General features: G+C 48.8%; 1 protein-coding gene and 1 long non-coding RNA gene across 7 annotated transcripts; one reads left to right on the top strand and one right to left on the bottom strand.

Moving 5' to 3' along the window:
- Positions 1-1,759: 1,759 nt before the first annotated feature.
- Positions 1,760-11,222, top strand: LOC140601040 (uncharacterized). Its single transcript, XR_012004100.1, has 4 exons — positions 1,760-2,084; positions 3,263-3,409; positions 8,116-8,227; positions 9,215-11,222. It is a non-coding gene; the product is annotated as an uncharacterized lncRNA (long non-coding RNA).
- On the bottom strand, positions 9,172-23,688 carry LOC140601039 (NBPF family member NBPF6-like). Of its 6 annotated transcripts, none has more exons than XM_072769511.1 (12): positions 23,561-23,688; positions 23,148-23,459; positions 21,980-22,076; positions 20,995-21,209; positions 19,603-20,808; positions 18,658-18,848; positions 18,188-18,313; positions 17,847-18,086; positions 16,490-17,586; positions 14,081-14,297; positions 11,705-12,192; positions 9,172-11,223 (listed from the first exon to the last, which is right to left on the bottom strand). In XM_072769511.1, exons 9-11 carry the CDS (start codon positions 16,797-16,799, stop codon positions 12,183-12,185), a joined length of 537 nt encoding a protein of 178 aa, XP_072625612.1. In that variant the 5' UTR covers positions 16,800-17,586; positions 17,847-18,086; positions 18,188-18,313; positions 18,658-18,848; positions 19,603-20,808; positions 20,995-21,209; positions 21,980-22,076; positions 23,148-23,459; positions 23,561-23,688; the 3' UTR covers positions 9,172-11,223; positions 11,705-12,182. The 6 variants fall into 6 exon arrangements, with proteins under 6 accessions (XP_072625612.1, XP_072625610.1, XP_072625611.1 ...); XM_072769509.1 differs by lacking the exon at positions 11,705-12,192 and having other exon boundaries at positions 9,173-10,413; positions 10,748-11,223; XM_072769510.1 differs by lacking the exon at positions 11,705-12,192 and having other exon boundaries at positions 9,173-10,413; positions 10,939-11,223.
- Between the last annotated feature and the right edge of the window lie 71 nt (positions 23,689-23,759).

Below are 23,759 nucleotides of genomic sequence, written 5' to 3'. Positions count from 1 at the left end.
TAGGGCAGGAAGGGCCCATCCTAAGGAGCGGTAGAGCCTGGAGCTTGGGGGAGGTCCCGCAGGGTGCCGGGTGGGTGGGGCTGGGAGGAAGCGGGGAGGAAAGAAACGGACTCGGACGCAGACGTGTGCTCTGCAAAGCTGCGGGGCCTGAAGAAAGCACCTTTGCCAGGCGGCGGGACTGCGAGCCCCGTAGGGAGACGCAGGCAGAGGTGCGGGGAGCTCCGGGGCGCGGCGCCCCCGCTCCAGGAAGGAGCCCAGGGAGAGCGGAAAAGCCAAGCTCCGCCTCCAGGTCGCAGGTAGGAGCCGCCCAGAGCCTCCGTAGAAAAGGAAAAAGCTGAGCTTTTTTTTAGGTGATAAACCTAAACAGGCCTCAGGAGCAGAAACGTCTTCGCCACTAGAGAGCTGTACCAGGATAAAGTAAAGAGCCGCACCTTCCCTTAGACCCGCCGGCCGGGGCGAGCGCGCGCAGGCCCCACTAGCACAACTGCGCAGCCGAGTCTCCCGCGCGGGGACACCGCAGCGATCAGCACCGCCCGCGTGCAACGACCGAGCCTCGCTCCGGAAGAACCACCTGCGTGACCGTGCTGCCTCCGCCGCCAGATAGTATAGCCCGCGCTGCCCATCCCCGCGGCAGCCCCGCGCGCCTCCACCTTACACACACGCTCACCCGGCCGACACCCCAAAACCCTCCGCACCCACTCCTGTCCCGAGCATCCTCAGCCCCCACACAACTCTCCCGAACACAGTGCGAGCGAGGGCGCTGCCGCCGCCACCGCCCGGGGGAGTCCAGCGCCGGGAGCCGCAGCCCGCCGGGGCCTCGTTTGCATCCGACACGCCCCTCGTGACGTCACGGCCTCGCCGCCCCGCCCCGCCCCACCTGGGGACCCCCTAGGATCTCAGCTCTGAGGCTCCTGCTCCTGCTCCTCCTCCTGCTCCTGCTCTGAGGCTCCTGCTCCTCCTCCTGCTCCTGCTCTGAGGCTCCTGCTCCTGCTCCTCCTCCTGCTCCAGCCGCTCCTCCACCAGCTCCTCCCTCTCCGCCCCCCCCCCCCCCCCCCCCCCGCCTTGGCTTTCTTCCTCACCTTCCAGTCTCCCCTGTTTCCTTCCCTCCAGCCTGATTTTGTTACCATTCCTCCTGCTTCTCCCTCAGCTCGGCCTCAGGACCCCTCACGCACACGCGCACACGCACACGCACAGCCCTCAGCACAGACAAGCCTGCGCAGCCTGGGAGGACCGTGAGGAAGGACTTTCCACCAGCCAGGGAAGCGCCGCCGCGGATACCTTCTCTCTCTCTCTCTCTCTCTCTCTGTCCAGAACCTGGTTTGGAGGAGACGGACTGCGATGCCTGCACCTGAGGACCTCAGCCTCCGTGCCAGCTGCCCACCCACCCCCACCGCTCCCGCAGGGACACCCCCGGGGTGGGGCCGACGTCAGGAACCTCTGGGCCCTCGGGCTGACACCTGCCCCCCAGGTCCCCCAGGCTGAAAACACCCAGGTGCCTGCCGGTTCCCCGGGCGGGATCCGGGGAGGGAGTGCGCCCCCTCGTGGCCGCCCGGGGAGGCGCACAAGGGTCCCCCTGCTTGAGAGGCAAGGGCAGGGCCAAGGGCACCATCCCTTCTGCTCCCTGGGACCAGACTCACAGTTCAGAGCAGGGGGGAGTGGGGTCCCAGGCGCCCCTTCTGCCACCGCCTTCCCTCCTTCCCTCCCTCCACCGCTGGGCGCGTCCCCTTGGATGCGACTTCTGCTATCAAATCAGCCTCCCAGGGAAAAAGCCAGGTCTGGGAAACGGGGCAAAGCCGCGCCTCTGAAGAGAGGAGTACTTGGGCAACCTTATGGTCATCCGTGGAGCGCCCTAGGGTTCTGATCTGCCTTGTTCCCATTGCGCCTTGAGGCGTGTTTTACTTTTACCGAATTGTTGAAATCACAAAGGATTGGGGGGTAGGGGGCGTCCACTAGTCACCTGAGTGAATAGGGTGGTGGTGGGCACAGGAATGCCCCCTGCCTAGGAGGTCCCCACGCTGATGCCGGGAACCTGTGACCGTGGTGTTCCATCACACAGCGCGAGGGCCCCTGCAGAGGTGCTGACGGTAAGCACCTTGAGATGGGGAGATGACCCTGCCTGGTTATCCAGGCAGCCCCCTGGAATGACAGGGACCCTTCAACAGGAAGAGGCCAAATAGGAGGTCAGGGGATGCTGTGTGAGGAGGACTCTGCCTGCTGTTGCTGGGGCGAGGATGGGGGCGGGGGAGGGGGGCTCTCAAAGCTGCAGCAGGCAAAGGGACACACTGTCTGGAAACCTAAAAAAGAGAAACCGCCAGGTATTTATTTATTTATTTTTTTTTTTCCGCCAGGTATTTTATCAGCAAAACTGGGATCCGTGGGAATCTTAAGGGAAAGGCAATCTGGGACAAACAAGTTGTGGCCAGATCATAGGCAAGTCCTAAGAACAAATAGGAGGGAAGCTCTTCTTTCTGGCTGAAAGGGCTCAGTTTGGAAGGCTGTTCTAAAAGTCACAGGGGTGAACTCTGCATTGGAAGTGGGCTGACATCTCCCTGGGGAAACAAGGCTGACGTTTCTTACTGTGGCTGGGTCAGTAGAGGCCTAACCATGTGAAATGTCAAGCCCGTCTAAAGTCAGATCCGTCTGTTCCCCTTGGGGCTGCAGTGCACTGAGGAGCTCAGAATCCCCTTAGTCTAGTGCCCCCTCTTAGAGATGAGGAGGGGCCACCCAAAGCCATGGGGCCAGGGTTAGACACCAGGCCTTGAGCCCTTTCCATTGGTCTCTGGGAAGTGCAGAGGAAACTTCCAAACAAGGAGAAGCCAGTCCATGTGTGGGGTTGTAGGGTTACCTTTGCTGGGACAGCCACAAGGCTTTGCAGAGACCATCTTGTAAGTGTTCTTCTATAGAGGCTCAGGAAAGAAAGGAGTCAGCAGAGAAGAACAAAAGGGAGTTAGCCAAAGAAAAAATGAAAAAGAAAAAATAGGGAGGGTGAACTCATGGCCTGACCTCATTTTCACACTGTGGGATCAGCATTCTCTCAGGTTACCGTCAAGGAGCCGTCCTAAGAATAGGCCCCATTGCTCATGGCAGAGCTTTAAAGTCCATGTGAAAGGTTTAGTTTCTGATTTGCAAGCCACCTGCTATTAATCCACGAACTTGCTGGGGAATGTGTTAGTATTTTCAATAAACGTACATGACGCCTGTCATATAGGTAACATGTTTTCCCTCAAGTTACATTTTTATTTTTTATCAAATTCACTTTTAGGTCGATTCAAACCAACGGTTTTCTTTGGAAAAGGAAATAAATATGAAAATAGAATAGCTGTTCTCAGCCTGATAGCGTGCAGTGGAATCAACAGATTAGAAGACTAGAAAGAAAAAGATGTAATATACAGAAACGGTGACTTTACAGGTAGTACAATGTCATTGAATTTATATCGCTCAATAGTTACTCTGAATGTATGGGCTAAATGCCCTAATCAAAAGACACAGGGTATCAGATTGGATAAAAAAGCAAGACCCATTGATACGCGGTCTGCAAGAGACACACTTTAGACCCAAAGGGACATCTTTCACATAGAAAGTGAGAGGGTCCAAAACCACTTATCGTGCTAATGGACATTAATGGAAAGCTGGTTTAGTAATCTTTATATTGGACAATTTAGATTTTACAACAAGGACTGTACGTGGAGATGAGGTGGACAGTATATCGTAACTAAAGGGTCTATCCAACAAGAAGCTCTAACAATGTTAATATTAATGCCTCTAAAATGGGAGCAGCCAATTCTATAAACCATTTAATAACTAAATTGAAAGCACATGTTGATCACAATACGATAATAGTAGGGGACTTTATCACCTTTCTCACTGCAATGGACAGATCGACTAAACAGAAGATCAAGAAGGAAACACAGGCTTTGAATGACACACTGGACCAGATGGACTTCACAGATGTATTCAGAGCAGTCCATCCTACAGCAACAGAATACACATTCTTCTCAAGTGCACAAGGAACATTCTCCAGAATAGATCACATACCGTGTCATAAATCAGGTGTCAGCCAGTACCACAAAATGGCATCATTCCGTGCATACGTATTATTGTAAGACCACACTGCTTTGAGACTTGAATTCGATCACAAGAGGAAATTGGGACAGAAGTCATATACATGGAATGGAGGCTAAAGAGCGTCCTACTAAAGAAAGAATGGGTTCAACCAGGAAATTCGAGAAGAATTCTAAAGATTCATGGAAGCTTTGGGATGCAGCAAAGGTGGTCTTAAGAGGGAAGGATAGGGCAGACAAGCCTTTTTCAAGAAACGAGAAAGGTCTCCACTACACCTAACCTTACCTTACACCTAAAGGAGCTGGAGAAAGAACAGCAAAGAAAGCCTAAGCCCAGCAGGAGAAGAGAACTAATAAAGATTAGAGCAGAAATCAATGAAATAGAAATGAAAAAGAACATTAGAATAGATCGATGAAACTAGGAGCTGGTTCTTTGAACAAATTAATAAGGTTAATAAAGCACTGGCCAAGACTCGTCAAACAGAAAAGAGAAAGGAAGGACCCAAATCGATAAAATCATGAATGAAAGAGGAGAGGTCACAACCAATACCAAAGAAATACAAATCATTATAAGAACCGATTATGGGGGATCCCTGGGTGGCTCAGCGGTTTAGCGCCTGCCTTTGGCCCAGGGAACCATCCTGGGTTCCTGGGATCGAGACCCACATCGGGCTCCCTGCATGGAGCCTGCTTCTCCCTCTGCCTTTGTCTCTGCCTCTCTCTCTCTCTGTCTATCATGAATAAATAAATAAAATCTTAAAAAAAAAAGAACCGATTATGAACAAGTATATGCCAACAAATTAGGCAATCTGGAAGAAATGGGTGCATTCCTGGAGATGTATAAACTACCAAACACTGAAACAGGAAGTAATAGAAAACTTGAACAGACTCAAAACCAGCAAGGAAATTGAAGCAGTCAAAAAATATCCCAACAGACAAGAGTCCAAGGTCGAATGGCTTCCCAGAGGAATTCTCCCAAACATTTAAGGGAGAATGAATACCTATTCTTCTGAAGCTGTTTCAGAAGATAGAAATGGAAGGAACACTTCCAAACTCTTTCTATGAGGCCAACATTACCTTGACCCCAAAACCAGACAAAGACCCCACCAGAAAGGAGGTAACAGACCAATATCCATGATGAACATGGGTGCCAAAATTCTCACCACGATACTAGCCAATAGGATCCAACAGTCCGTTAAAAAAGGATTATTCACCACGACCAAGTGGGATTTATTCCTGGGTTGCCAGGATGGTCCAACATCTCAAATCAATCAATGGGATATACTACGTTGATAAGAGAAAGGACAAGAACCCTATGATCCTCTCAATAGATGTAGGAAAAGCACATGACATAGTACAGCATGCTTCCTTGATTAAAACCTTTCACAGTGTAAGGATGGAGGAAACATACCTTCATATCATAAAAGCCTTATACGAAAAGCCCACAGTAAATATTCTCAATAGGGGATCCCTGGGTGGCGCAGTGGTTTAGCGCCTGCCTTTGGCCCAGGGCGCGATCCTGGAGACCCGGGATCGAGTGCCGCGTCAGGCTCCCGGTGCATGGAGTCTGCTTCTCCCTCTGCCTGTGTCTCTGCCTCTCTCTCTCTCTCTCTCTGTGTGTGACTATCATAAATAAATGAAAAAAAAATTAAAAAAAGACCTAAAAAAAATAAAAAAATAATAAATATTCTCAATAGGAAGAAAACCGAGAGCCTTTCCCCTAAAGTCAAGAACACTATAAGGGTGTCCACTCTCGCTACTGTTGTTTGACATAGTACTACCAGACCCAGCTTCAGTAACCAGACAACAAAAAAGAAAGAAAAGGCTTCTGAATTGGCCAAGAAGAAGTCAAACTCTCACTCTTCACAGATGCCATGATTCTCTATATGGAAAACCCAAAAGACTCTACCCTAAAATTGGTAGAATGCATACAGAAATTCAGCTAAGTGACAGGACATAAAATCGTCACAGAAATCGGTTGCATTTCTGTACACTAACAATAAGACAGAAGAAGGAGAAAGTAAGTCGATCCCATTTACTATTACACCAAAAACCATGAGATATCTAGGAATAAACCAAAGAGGCAAAGGATCTCTACTCAGAAAAATATAAAACACTCATGAAAGAAACTGAAGAAGACACAGAGAAATGAAACAATGTTCCATGCTCATGGATTGGAAGAACAAATGTTGTGAAAATGTCTATGCTACCTTGAGCAATGTACGCATTCAATGCAATCCCTATCACAATACCACCAACTTTTTTCACAGAGCTGGAACAAATAATCCTAAAATTTGTATGGAACCACAAAAGACACGAAAACCAAAGGAATGTTGAAAAAAGAAAACCAAAAGTGGTGACAGCACAATTCCAAACTTCAAGCTCTATGACAAGGCTGTACTCATCCAGACAGTATGGTACTGGCAAAAAACAAACAGACAGACAGACAAAAAACAACCCAAAAGCAGACACATAGGCCGATGGAACAGAATAGAGAACCCAGAAATGAGCTCACAACTCTATGGTCAAGTAATCTTTGACAAGGCACGAAAGAACATCCAATGGGAGAAAGATAATCTCTTCAACAAAATGGCTTGGGGATGGGGGAATTGGACAGCACATGCAGAAGAAGGGAACTGGACCATTTCTTACACCACACATAAAACAGACTCAATAGGGTGAAAGACTTGAATGTGAGACAGTAATCATCGAAATTCTAGAGGAGAACGCAGGCAGCAACTTCTGTGACTTCGGCTTCGGCAACTTCTTGCTAGGCATGTCTCCAAAGGCAGAGAAACGAAAGTAAACACCAACTGTTGGGACTTCAAGATAAAAAGCTCTTGCACAGCAAAGGACACCGCTGACAAAACCAAAAGACAACTGACAGAATGGGAGAAGATATTTTTTGCAAATGTCTTATCAGATAAAGGGCTAGTATCCCACATCTGTAAAGAACTTATCAAAATCACACCCAAGAACAAATAATTCAATCAAGAAATGGGCAGGGGTGCCTGGGTGGCTCAGTGGGTTAAACATCTGCCTTTGGCTCAGGTCATGATCCCAGTGTCCTGGGATCGATCCCCGCAGCGGACTCCCTGCTCAGAGGGGAGACTGCGTCTGTCTGTATCCTCCCCCTTGCTTGTACCTGCACATAAACAAACGAACGAATGAATAAATATCTTTTTTAAAAACTGAAATGGGCAGAAGAAAGAGACATTTCTCCAAAGAGAGCTACAAATGGCCAACAGACTCATGAAGAACTGTTCCGCATCACTCGGCATCAGGGAAATACAAATCAAACCACAATGAGATCCCACCCCACACCAGTCAGAATGGCTAAAATGAACAAGCCAGGAATCGGCAGATGTTGGTGAGGATGCAGAGAATGGGAAACCCTCTTACACTGTGGGTGGGAATGCAAACTGGTGCAGCCACCCTGGAAAACACTCTGGAGGTTCATCAAAATTTGAAGATAGAACAACTACTCTACGACCCAGCAAATGCACTAGTAAGGACTTATCCTAAATATACAAATGTAGTGATCCGAAGGGGCACCTGCACCCCAGCGTTTAGCAATAATGTCCACAATAGCCAAGTTATGGAGAGGACTCAGATGTCCATCGACAGATGAATGGTTAGAGAATGAAATGCTTCTCAGCCATCGAAATATGAAATCCTGACACTTGCAACTAGGTGGATGGAACTAGAGGGTGTCATGCTCAGTGAAGTAAGTCAGTCAGAGAAAGTCAATTTTCATACAATCTCACTCATACGTGGATTGTAAGAAAACTAGAGGGTCATGGGAGAAGAGAGGGAAAAATAAAAATAAAACAAGATGAAATCTGAGAGGGAGACAAAGCATAAGAGACTCTTAATCATAGGAAACAAACTGAGGGTTGCTGGAGGAGAGGCAGGTAGGGAATAGGGTAACTGGTGATGGGCATTAAGGAGGGCACGTGATGGAACGAACACTGGGTATTATATGGAACTCATGAATCACTGACCTGTACCTCTAAAACTAATGATACGTTACATGTTATTGCTCTGAATTTAGATTTTAAAACTGATGCTTAAAAAAAAAAAAAAAGAAGTGATCGATCCAGTCCTCTGTCCTCTACCTTGAGCGCTCAGTGCCATGTGGCCACACCCTTGCACCTTCAACTCAGGTAAGTCCAGACAATAAACTGAAGAGATTGAGCTCTCCATGCAAAATGAATAAATATTTTTAATATTTATTTTTTTAAAAAGGAAGGAAATTTTATTTGAGCCCAAAAGACAGTGGCCTCGGGTGGGCAATCTTCACAAAGAAGAGAGTGTTCTGGAAAATGAATATTTGGTGTAGGGTTATCTACATTTTTTACATAAAAATTTAAAACTTGTTAGACAAAGACTTTGCAGAGACACTGCAGTTCCTGGTCCTAAGTTTCCATTATATGCAGTGATGATATACGATAATGATTTTAATCTTATGGGAACCAGGTACACTTCTTCCTGTTTTCTTATCTTTCCCAGGAGGGTCCTTTTTGGTTATTTTCCTTAATAAAGCAGACGTACAACGTGTGCTTGGGGCAGACATAGAGTCCAGGCTTTGAGTTTTTGTGGAGTCATTTTGACCTCCGTAAGTGTGGAGGCATAGCTTCCCTGGAGCCCAGGAGCAGGACCCACAAACATTAGAAGTTGAAAATGTCCTTGATCAGGGCCCCTTCCTCAGGGACCTCCTAAGTCTCTGGTTCATAAGACGTAGTAGGTGGGAACATATGCTGAAGAAGTGAGGAGGTGCTTCAGGGCATCACTTTCCCCTGCCTTCTCTAAATTTTTTTTTTAATTTTTTTATTTATTTATGATAGTCACAGAGAGAGAGAGAGAGAGAGAGAGAGAGGCAGAGACACAGGCAGAGGGAGAAGCAGGCTCCATGCACCAGGAGCCCGATGTGGGATTCGATCCCGGATCTCCAGGATCGCGCCCTGGGCCAAAGGCAGGCGCCAAACCACTGCGCCACCCAGGGATCCCTTTTTTTTTTTAATTTTTTTTTTAATTTTTTAATTTATTTATGATAGTCACAGAGAGAGAGAGAGAGAGAGAGAGGCAGAGACACAGGCAGAGGGAGAAGCATCCCCTGCCTTCTCAACCTCAGCTTCTATGTCACTCAACAGCACGGACACATCCACCGTGGACATCAAGCACCACTGACCCATGACCTTGAACTGCCCATGTTTGGGTAGAGGAAGACAACCACAGGCCAATGACATGAAGTCAAGTCAATGAAATCTACAAAGCAATGTTTCATCTTTTTAAAATTGTTCTTCAATTTTAAAAAATTTTAATTCCAGCAACACTCAGGGAGTCCCCATTCCATCACTAGGAGTCATTTAAAGATTTCACCCAAGGAGAGAGGACTGGGGACATTTTGACTTTCGAACAGATGGTGACCATTAAAGAAACTTAAGTGCGGATCTAAAACAAAAATCTGGAAATGGAGCAGGTGAGAAAAATAGGATGTAAATGGCATCTGTTTACTGGGTGGAAACAATACAATAAGAGTGCAGGTTAAGACAAGAGAAAAGAGAAAACAGAGTAATGTCAAAACTTTGAGGTTGAGAGATCACTTAAAACTTAGAGACTGGATGTGAAAAGGATGACAAATTAATACGGAACCCAACGTGTCCAAGAACGGTTGGTGCAATGTTCGGCCCTGCCTATGACAAGCTTCCTAAACACCAAAGGCACATGTAGGCCGACATATGTGCACTCACAGAAAACAGAAAATACCACAGAGAGAGGAACATGGTCAGAATTTTTTCCCCATCGAGTAAGTATAGCCTACAAGAGATGGAGACTTTGCATTAAATATGATGAAATCCCAGAATATTTACATCACTTTATATCCATATCCACCAAATCAACCAGGAGAGTGAGGGATTAGAGCATCGAATACAAAAATTCACAAGGCCACAGTGATCGCCAAAACAAAAACTCTAATGATGTAGAGCGGGGAGGGAGTGTGTTCCACGGCACAATGCCAGCCAATACACGTTGTACAGGAATGATAAAGTTAGAATCCTTCCAATGTACACACACGGATGCGGTGATGACACACCACAGGGATCATCACAGGATGACAACATTTCAGAGAAAGGCTTTGCAGAAAAGGATCTTCATACATTCTCAGAGCTCCACTCACCACATTACTAGTTTTAGAGAGAAAACCATGTGTTCCTGTGAACAGATCTCACGGGCCCCTCCATAGCACGTGACCCATGCTGCTCTCGCAAGAACGGTGACGGGCAAACTGGCGCTCTCGGTCTCCGGGTGGGCTGAGCTGGGACACACAGAGCCTTAACTATGGAGTGCCCTGGCGAAAGGGTTAGGCTGAATTTAATCAGGAGGAATTTAATTTCCTGATCCTAATCAGGATCAGACAACTTCAGGATGTAGACCATTTAGACGGATATCTGACCTGTCCCCTACAAACAAGGAAATGTCACCACCACCAGAGACAGCCACCTAAAGGTGAGGAGATGTCTTGGGCTTGAAAGGACTAAACAGTGACACACTTTTTTAGTCCTTTGGAACCCAAAAGATCTCTTCTCCTTTTTGTCGTCTCTTATTTGTGGTGACAATGACTGTTTGAAGAAAGACAGGCGTCTTGTTCGATGGTCTACATCCTGAAGTTGACTGATGCCTACCTTGTGCTCAAATTCAGGCTAACCCTTTGCGGCCGGAACACTGCACAGTTAATGCTGTCTGCTCCTAGCGCAGCCCATCTGTTGGCCCAGAATGTCCAGTTTGACACGTGCTCTTTTTCCACGTTGCTCCCGAGTCCTCGGGTTCATCGCGGGATGGAATTGAGAGGAGCAAGACTTAAGGTCTCTCAAACCTGCACGTGATCCAGTCAGGCATTGGTCTCCTTGGCGATTTATCACGAGTGGAGGCTGAAGGGCTAGAATTTCTCTCGTCAAACCGTGTGTTGCAGTCAAAATCACAGAGTGGCTTGTGGTTGTGATGTTGATTCTCAGCAAAGGATCCCTTCCGTGCTCTGTTGGGGCTTTTCCTGCTGCACTGTTTTAGATTTCTTTTCATCAAGTGGAAAATGATGGGGTTCTATGGTAGGATTTCATTCACATGAGGAATCTCTTCTCCTATTTCCTGAGGTACTTGGTATCTGGCAGAGAGAGAGAGAGAGAGAGAAATGGAATGTGAGTCTTTGTCAGATGCTGCTGATAGCTGAGCCTGGAGGGGTGGCTACGTGGTCACGGAGGCCAGGAGCAAGCTGAGCTCCTGTGCAGAGAAGAAGCTGACGGGGGACCCACAAGCAGGCCGAGCTGGAGAGTAGGAGCCACAGGTCAGAAGTGACACCTCACTAAACTTACAGCGGCCTGTGTTGCAGGACCCAGGGACCCCTGTGCTCCACCCAGAAGGAACCTGGTGAACCCAAGCTCAAGGCTGCTGTGAACTTTTGCCAGATCCTGACTACCTCCTCCTCAGCAGCCACTTCATGCTTGAACCTGCTTCAGCAGAAGCCAAGTGGTGGCTTTCTCTTGCTTCCCAGGGAGGGGGGCACTCAGCACCTAACACACATATTCACAAACAGTCTGCCATAGGAAGGAGGGGACCCTTGGCAGACAAACACTCCCCCTTCTCACCCTTGTCCCAGTCTTCTGAGGAGGAGGCCAGGCTATAGAAGGAGTCCTAGAATGTGAGAGCCGGAAGGGGCCTCAGAATGTCCCCAAGTTCAGTTCTGCCATGTGCAGATGAGGAGATGTGGTCCAAGAGGCTAAGGACCGCCCGAGCCATGTGACCTGTTCCTGAAAACCCTGGAGACTGAGACGAGACACAGGCTCAGGCCCTGCCCAAACATGTGGGGGAAGGGAGAAGAAAGCCTCAGTTCTGGAGGTGTGTGCAAGCAGTAGATGCTGTTGGTCACGTGGCCTGACAGGAAGACGCCCAAAGGGGCTGAGGGAGGATCCCAAGAAGGAGAGACTCAAGGGGAATTAACAAAAAGATCAGGGCATGTAGCCATGGCCCTACTCATTTTCACTCAGGTCCACCAACATTCTCTGAAGGTAATGTCCCACAGGATAGAACTTAGGGCATTTCCAGGAATATCCTCCGTAGATGGACTCACCAAATTCTGAAGTGAAAATGAAAAAGCATTAGTTTTATTTAGCTCCCTAGATTGTCATCCCTTCTTTTCCAAACTTTCCCTAAGTAAGAAAGTTTCTCAGTGTTTACACTGGTGTGCAGAAGGGCCTGCAAGTGGATTAACACAGGAGAATGAGACCTAAAATTCCCTACTGAGATTTTGTATAAGCACAAACTTTGATTAAAATATTTTGTTGCAAGCTGCAGTGACTCTGACGGGGGCTTTCAAATCCACTTAGTGACTAGTGAATTGGCGTTTTCAATGTCAGAGGAGGAAAGAAAGCACTAAATTCCTTTATTTTTGATCAGGGAAGAGATTCTATGTTGGACACTGGGTTCCTATGCAGGGTTTTATTCCTCCTGTATCCCATATTATAAAATTTGTGGGAGACTAAGATCCAAAAGAGAGATCATCCATCTAGTTCCTCTGCGTATCTTTTTCCTCTGCTTTCTCTAGGCTGCGGTGTTGAGGGAGGAATGCCGATTCCGTCAATGGCTGATAAACAGCTTTTCTAGGAAGTAGAAGCCACACGGGACCCTTCTGTACTGCTCACGGAGACCCTACTGCATCCATGGCCCTTCTAATTTCTAGGAGCATACTAGTGGAGCTTTTAAAAAATCCTGTTACCCAAATTCCACCTCACAATCTTGAAATCAGAATGTTAAGGTACTGGGAGAAGGCACTCGTGTTAGTTCACAGCTGACTCAGTGTTTCTTTTATCCTAGCATGATTGATTTAGAAGTATTCGCTAAGCTACCCTAATTCACACCAGTGTTTTCTCGGCCTCATCTCTTCCACCAGGAGGACACTGTCCCTAAGAATGTTGGTCTTCTTTCTGACAACCTGCCATGAATGACTTTCTTTCTCTGTTGGACTCGATTCTTGTGCATCTCCCCGGCTCTTCCAAAAGCAGCCCGAAGTGAATTCAGTACAATGCTCTAGAATGTTCTCTTGCCTGAAATTCAACCCAGTTACCTTTTCGCTGATTCCTACTGAGCGTGGAGACATGGTGATGACCGCGAAAAGGGGAGACGTCTTGATGCCTAAGCACCTCATGTTCTATTCCTTTTGGAAACCTGGCATTAGCTTCTACCTTTGGCCGATGTCTCTCTAGAAAAGTGCCATTCCTGTCCTCCACCTGATGCCAACTACCATGTCCCCCCTAAGGTGGGGGACACAAAGTTCCCGGAAGCCCCATACGGGACTTCCTTTCTCATCTGAGGCTGAGGAAAAACCTGACTCCAGGCCGCCGAGTGTGGCACTCCCAGCCATGACTCAGGTTCTCATTTAGTTTTTGTCCTGGGGGATCTTTCTCCTCTGTTTTCATACTTCTTATTCACATTGAGAAGATGAGGGTTAAGTGTCATCCGAGGTCAGATTCCCTGAAAGACCCAGGAGGAGAATCCTCGTGCAATGGCTCATTAAGACAATGCTCCTGGGAGAAAGAGGCCATGGAGTTGTGGAAGCGGGGTTGGGGGGGGCTGGGGGGTGAGGGGGTGGTGGTGATGGCAAAGAAGCCAAGAAACTGTGTGATTTCCGGCAGACTGTTGCGTGTTTGGTGACATGTGTAGATGATGCTGCTCTGCTGAGGAGGCCCATGGGGCCTGCTGCCCCCTTGTCATGAGGAGAGGGGAGAGGGCACCTCAGGACAGCCCCAGCAGGAACACAGCAGAGTTCAGATGCAACCAGGTGATGGAGATGGAAGGGCCGGCAGGGCGGCAGCCCTTGTGGGAAACAGAGATAAGAGCAAACAAAAGAAGCACCAGCTATGGGAGCGAACACAGGAGGAAGAGCACGAACAGTGGTGGAGAGGATGGAGCTGTAATCTGAAGAAGAGCAATTGGAACCCATGCCCCAACAGCACAGATGTGATTACCTCTGCGCCCTAAGCTTGAAGGCGGGAAATCTGCATGCAAGTTGCCCCTGAATGAACTGCAGTTTCCTCTTGATAATCTTGTGTTTCGTGACACCTGGGGCCTTCATGGGGTCAAAGACTTGACACTCACACTGACTGGCCACCGAGCCCTCAGCAGTTTCACCTTCCAGCTTGAGAGTGTGGTTTGTCATGCCCACGGATGCATCCAAACCCAGCTCTGAAAATAAAAGCACATCAACAGGATCCGTTGTCATTCAGGATCTTTCTGAGCCCCTACCAGTAAGACGTCAAAGAAGGCCAGTGGGCAGGACGAGAGAGGCCATCGGAATGTTCACGAGTGAGGAGAAGCCAATGGACACATTTTGATTATTTCCTGTTTTGTTCATCTTTTTTACCCTACCAAGAGGGCCAGGAGGTCAATAGGCTCGCAATGGATGAAAGTGAAATGGGGAAAAACAGCATTGGTAAAAACAAAGAGTTACGGAGAAGAGACAAAGGCAAGGAAATCATGCTGGAAAGAGTCTGCACTATTAGAGAGGATATTGTAGAGATCTCACCCAAGTCAAAGTTGAAGGGAAGCTTTGGGAAGCAACAAGGAATGAGAAAGCTAGGGAATCTCTCCAACATGCCTCAACATATATTTCATATACGTGCATTATGTATAATATACACACCAAATACCCATCTGTTGTGCCATAAGATATAAATGTGTGTATCTGTATGTCCGTATGTACTTAATGAGTAAATGATTACATAGGGGCTGGGGGACATGCAACAGAATATTGTAAGACCCCCTTCTTGGCAGTTGAAATTGGAAAAAATACACAAATTCAAGAAGAATGAGAAAAACTTTTGCAAGAAACAGGTGAGCCTTTAAACATCGAGGAAGAATTACGAGGTGGAGGAAGTGGGAACAACACAGAGTAAAACCATCAGCCTATAGAATGATAGAATGTATTTGCCCCCAATTCATATGTTGCAACGTGATCCCTACTATGATGGTGTTGTGGAGTGAACCCGTGGGAGGCAGAGCCCCCCATTAAAGGGATTCCTACCCTATAAAAGAGACCCCACAGAGCTTCCTCACCTCTCCACCCAGTGAGGACATAACTAGAAGCAGCCACCTGTGAACCAAGCAGGAAGTGTCACCAGGCACTGAATGTGCACCTGTTGGATTGTGGCTCTACTCAGCCTCCAGAACAGTGAGATATTAATTTCTGACGTTAATAAGCCAACCTGTCTGGGCATTTTTGTTATGAAAGCCAGAATGGACAAAAAAAATCTGGCATGGACCCTGGTTTCCTGCTCAGGTCTCTGTGGAAAGTGAGTCATAGAGAGAGGGACTAAGCCAGCAGGTGGAGTCAGGGCCAGGACTGTGGGAGCCAAGGAGAGGTGACAGAGAAGCTAGAGGGAGAAGACAATAAGTACCTCAGTTTCTAAGGCCCTTGTCAAAGCTGTGCTTCCTCAAACACTCACTGAGCTCTTTCTCTCGGGCCTCTCCCTGGTGAGACAGTGCTGCTCCTTTTGTTACCTCCACGTGGGTACTGGATCACCTCATTTCTCAGATGAGTTCTGAGCCTGACAGGGGAGCCCCGGGACACCCCAGGCTCCAGGAAGGGACACGTAAAGGGAGGGAGGGTAAAGACACCATGACCCAGGGGAGGGTTGAAAAGTTCGGTCTTAAGGAAATCTGAACAGAGGTGGATCCTATGAGCAGGAGTCTGGGGAGGAGGCGATGGAGATGAGAGGAGATGATGAGCTGGAGGGAAGATGAGAGAAGAGAGTGACGTGTGCACTTTATCTAAGAGGGTGGCCCCTTATTTCTTTAGAAAAAGAAAAAAATAAACAAGAGATTGTGTTGTGAGTCTCTATTTCCACTGCGGCTGTGAAAGCTTAACAGGGAAAATTGGCTTGAAGATGTGGAAGAGGAGAAAAATTGGCACACGAGCCTCTGAGAAAGCCAGGGAAGATGGGGTCCAGCCAAAGTGGAGCCGGGGGAAAATTGCTCCACCCCACGTGTAACAATGCCATGAAACCATTTCCCAAGCATTAAAGCACCACAGAGACACAAGAATTAGACATTACAAATTCAGAGATGTTATCAAGCAGTGGTTGTTGGATCAGGCCCCCTAAAAATAATGTTGTATCACGCTCCAACTTCGATGGATCGGACACCATTGTCAGGGGTTTCAGATGAAGGTACTGAAGGGAAAATACATAAGAAGATGAATGGCTTGTCCCGTTAAAGAGCCCCTGGACACGGGGCAGAATGGATACTAAACACCAGGCTCTTGCTCACTCCCTGTATTGGAGCATCATGAGATTTGACCTACCCCCATTGTTGCCTCCAGCCACAAGCCTGTGAGTCCAACATAGAGACTAGAGCTTCCTACTTCCCTTCCCTCTCACCTTGGGAGAGTGGCCTTTGGTCCCCAGAACCCATCTTGGCTGCCAGGCTCCAGATGGTGGGGGAGAGGTCGAGCCTGGCTCTGTTGTCACCACGATCCAACTGCTGGCCCAGCTGCAACTGCAGAGAATTGGCCTCCTTGGTGCTGGGCTGTGGCTGTGCTCTTGCAGTTTGCACCTCTGCCCTTAGGAAAGTCAAGTTTCCCCTCAATAGCCCCCGGTGACAGGGCACCTGAATGGGAGCTGAAGCAAGAAGAGATGTCAATGGGATAAACCCCAGTGTTCCGTAGCTGAGCACTCCCAGAACACCCATTTCTGACGTCCCCGCCCGTCTGTGAGATCACCCTGGGAGCGGGCACAAAGGCAGATATCATGTGTGTGAAGATGTCACCATTATGTCTGTGCCTGGGAACGCTGGGACGGCAGGTGCCCAGGCTGCGAAGTCCCAGAAGCGAAAATCACCTCCTTGACTCCAGAGGGCCTTTAGATGTGCGCAGGAACTCATGCTTATTATCCTGTAACGTTCGTCCTATAGCCTACAGAAAACATTCTAGAGAGGCCTGGGGGCACGGGGAGAAGCAGATGTCAGTGTGTACCCGAAAGATAACAGAACAACGGAAGTCGTTTGGCCTTGAGGCTTCAGGTACCACTAGAAAAGGGACTTGGGAAAAAGTACCATGGACCAAGTCAGGAGCACCTTTCTTGGCTCTGGAGCCTTTGGAACTTTCTCATGTACAATTTTTGACTGCCCTTCCACCCACCCACCTGTATGTTCTATTGCCACCCGGAGGAGGCGCTGACAGCTGTAAGGAATGTAGCAGAGGTCTGAGTCCCTTAGGAGATTCCAGGGCCAGAAGTGCTCCAGGGTCAGACTCTGTGGGTCTTCAGGGAGGGCACAAAGCACCCAGTCCCAGCATCACACACCCTTCAGGGAGGTGTGGGCAGCACTCCGTGATCAAACACACTCAGGTTTCCACTGTGAAGGGAGTATGTGTTCTCAGAAAGGGGGCTAACCAGACACTTGCAACACCCTCACGCCAGAGCAGGTCAGCTTCAGTCGGAGCCGTGCCTCCTCCCTGCCATGTGGGCCCTCGGGTGATCTGAAGAGCAAAGAAATTCTGCTAACAATCCAAATACTCTCCCAGAAGGGAAGTCCAAAAAATAGCCCGAGAGGGAACAAATGGGAAATGGGTTTTACTCTGCACGCTTGTGTGACAGGGCCCCCAAGGGGGTCTTGCTCAGCAGGCAGCACTTTTCTGAAGATTATGGAGAGGGGATCGCCTGTGCTGAGGCCAATACCCACCCTAGGTGCACAGGCCACTGATCATTTACACGACATGGTGCCACAGAGAGTAGGTACCTGACTGAAACCATATCCACACGTGTAAAATCACTGATGCTGCACAGAGGGTGCAAAGTACTCCATCCATGGGGATGAAAAACCAGAGCTAGAGCCTTAGCTTCACTGAAACCACAGGGTACAGGCAGGGCTGGGTGCTCAGGATCTTCTATCTAAATGCTACAGAGGGCAGCTCAGGAGCAAATCTTTGGGATCAGCAAAAATATAATAGATGGTGCAAATATGGAGCTGACTGCAAACCTGTGTGGACAGCAGGAGAGATTATAGGAAGCAACGCAACTGGCAATAGAATTTCATGAGTAGCAGAAGACTCTAGTTGATAAAAGAAAGAGGTCTGTTACCCAGGTGTCTCCAGGTGACATAGTGGCGGCTGGGTTTTTGCCTTTTTCCCTCATTTCTCCTCTCTCCTGTCTTGGTACCAATGCCTGCACTGCACAATAGTGAGGGCGCAGGCGGCAGAGGGTAGTCTGGGACAGAAGGAAAGAGAAGTTGTCTGACCCATATGATGCCTTTTCCTATTTAAGGAGGCTCCATACCCAGTGTGGAGCCCAACATGGGACTTGCCTCACAACCCTGAGATCAAGACCTGAGCTGAGATCAAGAGTTGGACACTTAACCAACAGAGCCACCTGGGTGCCCCAGTGTTTTTAAAATTAAATCCAGGAGCAGAGTTCAAAAAAACCAGTATGAGTCTACAAGGCCTGTTGGCAAGCTTGCATCTCTCAGCCTATTTAGGTGGTTGGATAGAAAGCAGAGAGGCTCTCTGGGGCCTCCCCAGGAACTTTCTGGCCCTCACAATGGGAGTACTTACCGTCCACATCAAGACCCAAGAAGAGTTCCTGCTTATCAGATGTGAATGAGGCACTTGTATAAGGCCTGCAGGCGTCTGGCATGTCATGGCCAACTGAAGGAGTCCAATAAGATTCATCCAGTGAGTCCTGTGGGACTTCATTCTCTTCTGCCACTGGCAGCTCCCTGTGGAGCCTCGTGTTCCAGGGAGTACTGGAAGATGCAAGAAGAAGGTTGAGTCAACAGGGAGTCCCAGCTGGTCTTGGTGGTAGGGAGGAGGGAGTGGTGACAGAAAACAAATGGGAAGTCCCCATAAAGGGACATGAACCAGTCTGCCTCCATCTGGGGCCAGAGTGTGGATGCGCTGGGGATAGATCAGGGAAGTGCTCACAGCAGAATGGGAGCTTATGGGGAAGGAGTTTGAACCACCCAGTGCACAACAGTTACCACACACAGAACACTCAGAAAACAATAAAACCAGCACCAAGACGTTTGCAAACATTTTGTTGAAACTGACAGAAAGCACCATCAGAACCCCAGGCTCCGGCAGCATGGTAGATTCCTAGAAAGCTCCTGTGTCCAAGGCCTACTTCCCTAAATACTGAGGCATGAATTTTTTCCTAAATACTGTCTTTGCCATGAGTTCTTGCCAATGTTGTAATGACAAACTGGCAGAGACAGATGGGCATCTCGGGCTGGACCCAACACAAAGAGAGACTGTGAGAGTGCAAGACATCCTGTGATTGCTTAGCATCCTGCATCAGTGAACTCTATTTTCCCACATTTGAGAAGGATCAACAAAGGGGCCTGTACGAGTACCATAGTGAAACAGAGAACAGGGCTAGCGGATCATTGTGTGGGTGTCTGAATGGGTGAAACAGGTACGTGTAGCACTGTCTAGATTTCCCTGGATCCGAGATCACCAGATGTCACCACCAAATTAAAGCCCACGATTCTTCAGAGTTACCTGGGGGCATATCTGGCCTTGGTCTTCTTCCTCCCAATAATCATTATGAAGCCTGGTGGCTCTCACTCCCGTCTTGGAGAATTGAAGGAGTCAAAACACATTCATCCGGTGGGTCCTGGAGGATCCCCTTCTTTTCAACTTCCTGCTGCTCCAGGCTGTGGGAGGTAGGACAGGAATGACAGAAGATCGGACCAAGAGGATCCCACACCATGGCTTCCTAAGTGGTTTTGAGTGGAGTTACAGGGAGTGGTCACAAGAAGCATAGCGGGGGCGGTGAGGGGGGCATTGCCTTGAGAGGGAGGAAGCGATCCATCCAGTAAGAGACAGAATGTGGCTGCCAAGGGATGGCAGAGCAGCGCAGCAGATACTCAGTGCACCGGTCACCGAGGGACTGACTAGGAATGAGAGCCAGCCATCCCAGTATGGTACAGTCCCAACGTGAAGCAGAGATGGAGACCAGGCCAGGGGCAACCACCACGTGCCTGGGTTGTGTGGGCTTTAACATAGATTGATCAGGCGGCTACAGCTCTGGAGTCCTCGCAGACTGGAGAAATTTGTGCCTTCTAGGCACCATGGTATTAATAGTGTCACATGACACTGCAAGTTTGGGTTAAGTGCTTCTCTTGGTTTTTCATTTTGCCGGTTGTCTGCTTACCAATTCCTTTGCTACTCACCTGCCCACCAAGGACCTTAGAGAATTGTGTAGGAAATAGATATGCACCTCTTCCTCGTGTTCATTTACAGGAAAGAATGGGTATTTTGTAGCTACAGGGCATCTTAAGGCTAGTGAATTCATCTTGATCTTACAAGTACCACAGAGACAACAGACGACCAAGTTAACGGGGCCATCCATTGTTTCCATGTCTAGTTTTGCTTCTTGCATCTGGCACGCGAGACTCTCTAGACTTCACTTAGAGTCCTTTCGGAGGCCCTGTGCATTTTTTTAAAAAAAAGATGCTATTTATTTATTCATGAGAGTCACAGAAAGAGAGGCAGAGAAACAGGCAGAGAGAGAAGCAGGCTCCCCGTGGGGAGCCCAGTGCAGAACTCGATCCCGGGACAGCGGGATCACGCCAAACCACTGAGCCACCCAGGCATCCTTGCCCTGTCCATTTTTACCCACACATTACCGGTGCCTGAATACTCATGGTCACCTGGGGGTGAGTGTTTCTTGTTTTTCTTCATCCTCCTCATCGTCATAATTTTCTGCAAATAAATTCAGAAATGTCCTGTCAACTATGTCCCACATCAGCACTAGACACACAGTGGGCTTATGTGTCCCTAAATTCATAAGGACAGCTGCTGCAAACAGTGTAAGGGCAGGTGGGGAGTCTCCTGTGAGCCCAGGACCTTGGAGCGGCCTAGTGCAATCAGGGCCTGCGGCCGCCTTACCTGAACTGAGCTTTCGGGCAAGGCGCTTGGCCAGCCTGCCTCCCTCAGGCAGCTGCTCTTGGAAACCCTGCCCTCGAGAATGCTCAGGGTCATGGTGGGTGAGGCGGTCCTCGAGGTGCTCATTGAGGCGTTCAGAAATATCTGTCCCTCCCCGTAACTTTTGATACAACCGGGTCAGCTCTTTAGCATGATCTTTAATTAGGATATGACATTGCCTAGGGTGGGACAGAGAAAATTTGTAAATGCAGAGTTGAAGCAAAGATTAGAAGAGCTTTTGTGGAGACTTCTGGGAGAACTTCCCCAAGGAGTCCTGGAAGCCGAATTTGGGCATGTGTGTGGCGATCTGCCTGTGGCAGAGAAAGAAGGTAAAACAAGGCCTCCTCTATCAGAGGGCGCTCCTGTGAGCCTCCTTGACATCCCTTGTTACTTCTCTGTCTGTAAAAAGCCAGGTGTCTTCCTAAACACACATCAGAGAGACGTCCCTTGAGCTTCTCACTTAGGGCACACTCAATTTCTGGAAAAACCACATACAGTGCATCATGCACTGAATGGACATGGCTCCACACACAGAAGCATGAACGTAATCACGTAATCAGCTGGCGGGAACTGGCAAGCTCAGGAGAACGGCGGGGTTAAGATGACCGTGTGTTCTAAAAGAAGGGATGACACGCTGTGGTCAGGAAGGTCGTGACGGTGTCAGATAGAAATGAGGGGGCGAACTCACAACATCGTGAACGTGCTAAATGCCATGAACTGTCCACTTGAATTTGATGACGTTGACATGTTTTTTAAAAAGAGAAGCTGGGGCTCTGAGTCACAGGAGTCCATAATCTACCAATTACTGTGGCCTTAATGGTGTTACAACTATTTGTGTAACGTGCCTGCCATGACCGTTTCTGCCCTTCTCCTGGCCCAGGCCCGTTGCTGCCCCAAGTCAGAGATGCCCTCAGCTTCCCTCCAGCCTCCCACATGGAGCCCTCCTTACCTGAGCTGCTCAGCGAACACCTCTGTCCGCTTCCCCTCCTCCAACTGCAGCTTGTCCCCCAGCACGGGTCCGATGATGTCGGTGAGCTCTTTACACCCTGAGAAACAGAGATGCCTGCCTCAGTGGAAAGCTGGACATGCTGCTGTGCTCGCTGCCTTCAAGGGACGGGGCAGGGTCCAGCCCAGGACAAATGTAACCCCGGCAGCCAGGCTCTGCAGTGGGAGCTCCACGCCTCCTTCCTCAGCCTCCCAACTACGGGGCGTGTGATTAGTCCCCATTTTAGAGCCGAGGAAGGAACAGCCCCGAGCCACAGGCAGTGACTAGACACGGTGAGTAACTGGTATTTGGTAGAGTCAAAATTCACATCCGCTCACAGCGACCCTGATCATGGCCACTCTAGCAAGCCTTGCAGCCTCTTAAGTAGACACTGAGCAGGGACAGGAAGTAGGCCCCTAGGACGACAGGACTGATGGGTCCCCTGAGCTGGGATTTCTCTGTTGAACAAGTATGCCGAGGGTAAAAATTCATCCAGATGCACTTGTGTGAAGTATAATGCATAAAGCCAGAAGGAACTGAAAGGAATATGTCCAAATCCTAATAAAGTTTGTGATTAGAAGCAGTAGAATTATGAACAGGGTTTACACAGTGCCAGGCTCTGCTCTGAGAGCTTTTCAAGAAGTTACTCAGTACTGTGATTCGAAGAAGTAGGTGCCACAACAGTAATAACCCGGGAAGGCTGGCCCAGAGACCTTGCTCCTCACCCCTGTATTGAGGTACCTCCACTCCAAGCTCTCAGGTGATATCTGTTTTCATCATCTTCACAACAGGTTTCCCACAATTTTGTGATTCGTATTAGGAGAGATGTTAACAAAACTTTGCTTGTGCTTTCCTGAAAGCTCAGGAACTCTTCACTTTCCTAAATAGCAGGCTTCAATTATCACCTTTCCCTGCATCAATCTTTTTTCATTTTCCCTCCCGTTGCTGTACTGAAAGCCAGTTGTGAGAACATGACAAAAATTAGGGCTCAGAGCATCAGGATTCATTACATCCCTGCAGCCCCCTCCTAAGATCAGGCAGCTGAGCTCCCCATTTCAGGCTGACTGTGGGGGAGGGCCTACCCCCCACTCTAGCTTGGGGGGTTACTGGGGCCATGGTCTCTCCCACTCACCTTCATCCTCACTTGGCCACGTGTTTCTTGGCCCAGAACTTGACCTGCTCGCCAATCTGCTTCACTGAAGTTTCCCCAGCTTCGGGAGAGATAGATGGAGGCAGCACAGATTGTCTGAAATTCCCTGAGACACCCTCAATCTTACCACTGGGTATCAAATGGTGGCCTCTGTGGGCTCAGGAAGCAGAGCCTGTGCCCAGGTTCCCTCTCAATCTGGTTGATTTCCAGGAGGCTGATTTCTGCCCTTGGATCAGACTGAGGGCCAAGAGGCGCTGCCATGGTGACCAGTGGCAGACGAGGTAGAGCTGGGGACTGGGGAGAAGAAACCCAAACACAGGATGGGTTAAAAACAAGTGAAATCAAGTAAGTTTAATCAGGCCTGAGGGGTGAGGATACAGGAATTCTTTACTTACTATTGGCAACAATTTGGGCAACACCCCAGAGCACTCGAGAGTCGGTAACCACAACAACAAGCTCTGATGCCAGAGCTGAGAGCTGAAGGCAATGCCCCTCGCTCAGACTCCGATTGGAATGGCAGGGGGAGCACCCAGCATTCTAGGTAACGGTCTGCAGTTGCAATAACAGAATTGGAACGTGGTGGGGATCAAGGAA

This window comes from Canis lupus, chromosome 12 (genome assembly GCF_048164855.1).
Source record: "Canis lupus baileyi chromosome 12, mCanLup2.hap1, whole genome shotgun sequence".
Classification (NCBI taxonomy): Eukaryota; Metazoa; Chordata; class Mammalia; order Carnivora; family Canidae; genus Canis; species Canis lupus.
This window is presented reverse-complemented; position numbering and strand designations above follow the sequence as displayed.